General features: G+C 33.0%; 1 protein-coding gene across 2 annotated transcripts in view; it reads right to left on the reverse strand.

Annotated features, from left to right (window-relative positions):
- Nucleotides 1-1,240: 1,240 nt before the first annotated feature.
- The window catches only part of LOC138704673 (uncharacterized), a 7,241-nt gene continuing 981 nt past the window's right edge, over nucleotides 1,241-7,500 (reverse strand). For both annotated transcript variants that reach the window (XR_011333391.1, XM_069832798.1), the window contains exons 2-3: nucleotides 2,494-2,730; nucleotides 1,241-2,406 (exon numbers count right to left, since the gene is read on the reverse strand). Coding sequence is in view for 1 of the 2 variants with exons in the window: in XM_069832798.1 (XP_069688899.1) it covers nucleotides 2,339-2,406; nucleotides 2,494-2,730 (305 nt within the window). In the remaining variant the exon portion in view is untranslated. The remainder of the gene's footprint in view (nucleotides 2,407-2,493; nucleotides 2,731-7,500) is intronic.

Genomic DNA, 7,500 nt, shown 5'->3' on the forward strand with positions numbered 1-7,500 from the left:
ACGTAGAAAACAAGAGTTAAAATTAAGTTATTACCATAATTCAATGGAAACATATAACAAGTAAAATAAAGTATACACATTAAATGTAAATGATGTCAATGTTCATTGAACTATGGATGCATGTAATAAAAATTAAGAAACATGTTAAAGGAATTGTCATTGCACCAAATGAGTGCTCTTTGGACCAAAATGATTCAATTTTAATTATTTAAATATAATTTAAATTAAGTAACATATTAAACGATTTATCCTTCTATCAAACACGAATATTCCCTGGATCAAATGTCCTATTTTAATTATGTAATTACTTTATATTTATTTCTAACGGGTGCAGCGGAGCGCACGGGTACGGCTAGTGAGGTAATAAAATACAATATGTACTTTCTGTAACACTGCAATGCGTTTTATTTATATACATAATATTTGCGGGACTGTATGGAATGAATTAATGAATAAACTGGGAAAATGGAAGGCGAATCATTTAAAAAGCACGAGAAAACGAGTCCTTGAAAAGAAGATACATACCTTTTTACGCTCCTGTTTCCATTCGGGTTTTACTTTTTTTTTATTGTATATAATCTTTAGTTTTTTTATTTAAGTCCAATTTTTGGTTTGTAGTTTGCCATAATGAGTTTTAAGTAATTTATTTTATTTGTGTACAATCATAGCGTTTTTGGTTAAAATACCAATATTTTTGGTTCATTTGTATCACGAGTGATGTTAGAATAAACTTGATGTCAAAATCTCAAAATTTTTCTATTATGTAGTCTACCTCGAACATGAACGTTTCTTTTTTGTCAAAATCATACCTGAAATGTATTTTCCCATTCACAAAGAGGTTCACCTAGGATCTGAGGACAAAACAATACCTACTTTTCTCCTTGCTATAAAGCCGTCTTCTACAGCTGGCCACTAGAGATATTTATAAAATGATTTATAATTGAATAGCCGGCCAAAACAAGGTTGTAGCCCTCATTTCTCATTAGTTGATTTTTTCGTAAATAATGGTTGTTAATGATGCGCTATGTGTAATGCTTGTACTCCTATTAAAATCAGCATATGTACATATCTGATTGTCAACCTAGCTCTAAAAAAATTAAAAGCATGTACAGTACAATGTGTTTTTCCTCGTTTTTTAAAAAGAATTTTGTATTTGCTGGTTACAACATTGTTATGGGCGGTTATTCAGTTGTAAATCAGAAATGATTAATCATAATAGGTACAAAGTGCGATAGCAGTATACAATGTTATTGGAATCTTTTTATTTCTTTCAATTTTAGCATGAATTGATACATATAAAAAGTGTTGAAAATGTAATTTCTTTTAAATTATATATCTTTCTCATTTTGTTCTCTTCCTGCTTCGTAATCTGTAAATATAAAAGTTAAATTTATGTAAGTATGTATCATATTAAAAACCGAAATAGGTACTTCTTTAATTTAGATCCGGTGTCGTGCCCCATGGCCGGATATATAGGGGATGATGGAAGGACCTAAGGGTCTTGGGTTAATCTACCTATCAGTCCTATGATCTACGCTACGGACCCCAAGGTGCGGAAAATTAGGATTCGATTTCGGAGGAGTATAGGGTGATAGGTGGTACGTACGCTGATACAATAGAAATAAATTAGTTACTATTAATGATATTAATTTATCTAAATAATATAAAATGAATTTAAAACAAATAAATTGTTAAATGGTAAGCTAGAAATTTGAATTAGGGTTTCATTAATAACCCTTCACTGAAGGCCGTTAATTAAATTGGGTACAATAATGGATTGAATACCTTTTTCTCATAATGACCATCTTGAATTTAACTTAAATCTGGCTGTGTTAGCAATAACAAACAATTATTAACTTACAGATTGTAATTGAGGACCTCATGGCCTATATACATTTAGTAGTTGCCCATATTAGCTTTATTATTGTTATTATTATTATTTTTATTTTATAACTTACTATTTTTATTATTATTATTAGGGTTTATCATCACCTTTAAATTATATATCTGAAAATAGGAGTGCAATTTGAAATTCGAAATTGAGTTTGGGTGGTATTGAAGGAGTGGAACAGAAAATTCAATCAACGGTGATTTTGAACTTCCATCTCGAAAACTAAATCGACATGTTTTTTCTCAGTCATGTCCCCTGCACATCTAAAATTATTCAAGTTGGGAAGATTTGAGATGAACACACGCTGTGGTTTTCTGTGTTTTAGTCTAAATATTTTACTGATTTAACTTGTGATGGGTACTCGCTATGCATTAATCATATTCCTGTAGGATTATCCTATCGACGTTCTAAGCGATGATGTTACGCTCATAACACTTGCAGATGACGTTATTTTATGTGCGTCTTCATAGTTGAAGTCAGGTTTGCGGTGTCCATGGAGACATATTCAGGCACAACTGAAATCAAACATATTACATTCAACAGACACGTGTTCATTGTAATGGAATTGCAGACCCATTAAGATATGAAAATAGACAACTCGCCTTGCACGATCACAGACCAATTGCAGCGCCTCATATTCCAGGCGTCGAATCCCTTTACTAAAAAGAATCCGGACTGGAAACGGTCCACCTGATCAAAGTCGCCTATGTTTCCATTCCCTTGTCCGAAGAACGAGAGATTGTTTTCATCCAACTCCACGTAAGTTTGCAGTGTCTGGCTGTACCCATCCCTTACGCGTACAAAGAGTTGTGTTGTAGGGTGGAGTGCTAAGCCGTGACCTGGAGCAAAGCAAAAGGTTCATTAGTCACTCTTGGTGGAGTGTAATCTTCCATCATAGGTAGGTAGGTAGATAATTTAATGTCATTCAGCAATTATACATCCCATAAACAACGTCAAAATACAAATATACAATATTATGGCCTACAATAATACGGATAGATACTGAAATAAAATCAAAATCAATATACAATTACAAAACAGATTAAAAGTGTTAAGAGAATGGTATAAGATCAGATTAAAATGTACAAATAAAAATCAGAATTTATATTTTTTTCTTTTAGTGATAAAATTTAATCTAAAAATTAAAAGAGTTTAAAACCATGATAGTGTATATCATGTGTTTCCATTAAATGATTAAGGTGTCGTTTACATGAAATGAAAACAATATTACGCTCAAACCAAAGACCTAACCATGGGATCACCCATTTCCAGCATACTAGCAGAAATATTCTTACACCACCTAGAACAGATATACCTACTAAACAAAGACAACAACAAACACGCAGACAACATCATATATTGGCACAGATATGTAGATGACATAGTAATACTATACAAAGGAAACAAAAGACAGATCCAAAACCTGCATCAACACAAAAACAAAATACACCCCAAGCTACACTACACATTAGAAATTGAAAACAACAAATTCATAAATTTTTTAGACATCACAATAACAAAAGTCAACAACAAACACACATTCAAAGTATACAGAAAACCCACAACAACAACCACATACACAACACATCCAACCACCCAACACAACACAAACAAGCTGCATTCCGAACAATGGTACACAGACTACTCAACATACCAATTAACCAACAGGATTACAACGAAGAACTAAACACAATCAAATACATAGCACAAGAAAACGGATACAACCCCAGCGTAATAGATAACATAATACGTAAGGCACAACAAAACCACAAAAAACAGAGGCATACAACACAAACACAAGAACACAAAAAATACATCACACTAACATACGAAAACAAAAACACACACAAGATTGGAACCTCATTAAAAAAGCTAAATTACAACATCGCATACAGAACAAATAATACTCTACAAGAACATCTCAACACAAACAAACAAATACAACCACACAGGCGTATACAAACTCAAATGTAACATCTGCAACAACTTCTACATAGGACAGACAAGCAGATCATTTCAAACACGTTGCAAAGAACACATCACAGCCATAACAAAATTACAAAACACTTCCACATATGCAGAACACATGACAAATGCTAACCAAATCTACAGAGACATAAACACAAAGATGGAAATTCTACACATCCAAGCAAAAAACCAGAAACTAAACACACTAGAACAGTATGAAATATACAGACACACAAAAACACACCCTAATGAAATTCTCAACACACAACTCAATTTCAGAAAACACACACACACACACACACACACACACACACACACACACCCAAACACTTTTTGACTCCACATTACACTACACAAACATACCCCCACGGGAAAAAAAAAACAAGAGGCGCCAAGAGCAGCAACGACCAGTTCTGAAGAAGACCAATAACAGGTCGAAACATGTAAACCAGGTGCGATAGAATTTAACACGAGAAAGTCATATAATAAATATTCCGAAATGAAAACAATAGTATCTAAAACTTAATATTTCTAAATTCATTGACACTGTATAGTGGATTTGCCATCAGTGCCTTTCTTACTAACCTTCTGAAAGTAAAATATGTCTTATTTCTTATATTCATAGGTAAAGAGTTATAGAAGTTTATATGATATGGAAATAAAACTATTGCTTGTAGTTCTATATTTGTACTTGGGTAAATATATAAATCCTCACTGCTTTCTTTTGAAGGTTAAACAACTTAGAAACCGAAGTATGGTTACCACACACAGAGAGATCTTACTTACAGAGTGTTAATTAATAACTCCTCATTGTTTTCACTGGGAATACGGGTATTATAGACAAGCAATTAAAGGGAAGAGGTTGGTGTAATTTCAAATATTTTTCCTAATTGAAGCATATTTTTAGTTTCATTTTGTGTAGCCTATACTATAGAAATATAATTGCTGCAACAACTAATTCGAGATTAGTTTTTTCTTAAATATTGGAAAAAAAATATCAGGATACAGTAATTGACTAAAATTGATATATTTAAGTCTTTGAAGATAAATTCAAAATCTCTTTGACATTTTACTCCTAAAAACACGTTCTTTAAAACGTCTGTCGCTTAACTTTGATATTGGCTTTAAAAATTTAAAGTAAATAATTGCATTTTAAGAAAAAATTTTAGAGGTACTTTTACAAAAAATTGGAAGGATTAATAATTTCAAGTCACACACGTTTGTGTGCACTCAGTGTTGGGTCTTTGGCGTCTTGTCAGCCCACTTGAGGTATGTGGATATAAAGGAAAAATTGAGCCGCTGTCGGGTAGCTCAGTCAGTACAGAGTTGGCACTCTCACCCAAAGGTTCTGGATTCGATACACGGCTCTGGAACAATTTTTCCCTTCACAGGGAGCTATACGTGAAAGCCAGTTTTCCAGAATATTGAAGGATATTTTTGAAATGCAATAAAGAACAAAATTTCTGTCAGAGAGGTTTTCTAAAGGTCTAAAAATATCCCTTCCATGTATCACGCATGTAGCATTAATACTTCCGAAAATATATAAATTTTTGTATGAGAATAAAGAAAATAAATTTACTGGAAATTACAGTCAAAGTCTAGTGCCATTTAGAAATCCTGCTCATTAGAGATTTATATAGCTAACAAGGTCACATTAAATTTGATGTAATATATTTTTCATATATCAAAAATTATTTTAATTTTTTTTTAATATACTGGTTTACTTTCTCCTTGAAAACTCTGTGCATGAGAGCGTTAAAATTGCGTCGCATCAGCTGATAAGGGCTTAAATGCATGTAAAATTTGATGTAATATACTGTATTTCTCATATGTTGATGTGTATTTTAAACAAATAATGAAAAATTAACTGATTTTCCAACATATTAAAACCATCCACTGCCTTTAAAAATACGGGAATCTCGTCATAGAGTAAAAATTTCCATGTTATGCAGAAATTCTCTAAAGGGAATACACGCCTCTGACTTTTTCCATTTTTAATTTATAAGTAGAGCCCGGATGTTTGGCAAAATGTCTGTTTTACTGGTTGGGAGTAAACCATTATTTGCATAGATATAAATGTGATTCGGAGTAAATCAAAGTGGTAGGGCCAATTTTTATTTTGCCTATTTTGCCTTTTCAAGGTGTTTCATATTAATAAATAGCTTTTTTGTCATTTTAAAGCAATATTTCTTGTTTGTTTGCAATTTTCTAATTAATTATAATGTAATGTGTATGAAATTTAAATATTTGAAGCAATGACTGACTCTACTAACAATAGTAAATAAAAGTAATTTATTTCGGTGCTTAATCTGCTAATAATCGTCCTTTAATACTATTGGTGTAATATGAATAATGATCGACAAACCACAGTTATTAATATGATATTGTCATGTCTTCACGATACCAACAATCAGCTTTATAATTTTAAATATTAAGCTCGTTCTCATAGAAGTTGTCACGTAGCATTTCCAATTGTTTGCTTTCATATTTTCAAATCTTACTGTTACAATTTTGTACTACACGTGTTTATTATTGTAGGAGAAAGAGATTTGAGTGAGGAACAGTCAGTTATTGTCGGGTGACAAAAGGTATAAGATGGGTTAGCTAGAATGCCTAAATTCAGTAAACCATTGCAAAGTAAACTTCATGCTTTCGTTACTGAATTTGGTGCCCATGTGTTTTCAACCGACGGAACAGTTTTGTTATGTAAGGTTTGTGAAAAGACAGTTAATCACGAAAAAAAAAAGTATGTGTCAGGTAGGAAGTAAGAATATGAGTTATATTGATATAATTTAAATTTATTGCTAAAATATATTATGTCTTTTTAAAATTTATAATATCTTCTTCAATGATTACTGCGTCTTTTTCTTTGTTTTTATTGTCTTTTTTGCCTGACTGTTATAAATACCTAAACATCCGGGCTCTATTTATGAGAAACAATGGCGAAAATTGTTGTTACCAATAATACAGTACACCTTCATTAAAAAGTTACATTTCAATCTGGTGCACTTCTACATACTAGGTTCAAAAAGTTCCCGGAATTTGCTAGCATCATAGAAACAACGTACCTTAAACACTATTCTACAGCATTCCCTTCAAAATAGTTGCCTTCCGCAACAACACACTTTTGCCAACGCGTGTAGAGTTCCTGGAAGCAGGCCTGGAAGCCATTTTGTGAAACCCGTCTTAGTGCTCTCGTCGCGTTTGCGATAACCTCTTCAGCATTGAATCTCCGTCCTTTCAGATGACTTTTCAGACGGGGAAACAGAAAGTAATCAGGTGGTGAGAGATCAGGAGAGTATGGTGGGTGATCCAAAGCAGTTATGTTGTGCAAGAAAATTCTTTACAATAATTGCGCGATGAGCAGGTGCATTGTCATGCATAAGGAACCAGTTGTTTTCTACCCACTTTTCTGGACGTTTCCTTCTCACTGCGTCCCATAGGCGACGGAGGGTTTCTACGTACAATTCTTTCGTTACAGTACGACCTTCTGGAATGAACTCATGGTGCATGAGACCCTGAGAGTCGAAGAAAACTTCCAACATAACTTTGCTTTAAGTGTGCTTAAATGCGACAGGCTCATGTCAGTAGATTTACTGGCATGTGAAAGAACTCCTGCGGGACAAAATTCCGGCACATCC

The sequence above is a fragment of the Periplaneta americana genome, chromosome 8, assembly GCF_040183065.1.
Source record: "Periplaneta americana isolate PAMFEO1 chromosome 8, P.americana_PAMFEO1_priV1, whole genome shotgun sequence".
Lineage (NCBI taxonomy): Eukaryota > Metazoa > Arthropoda > Insecta > Blattodea > Blattidae > Periplaneta > Periplaneta americana.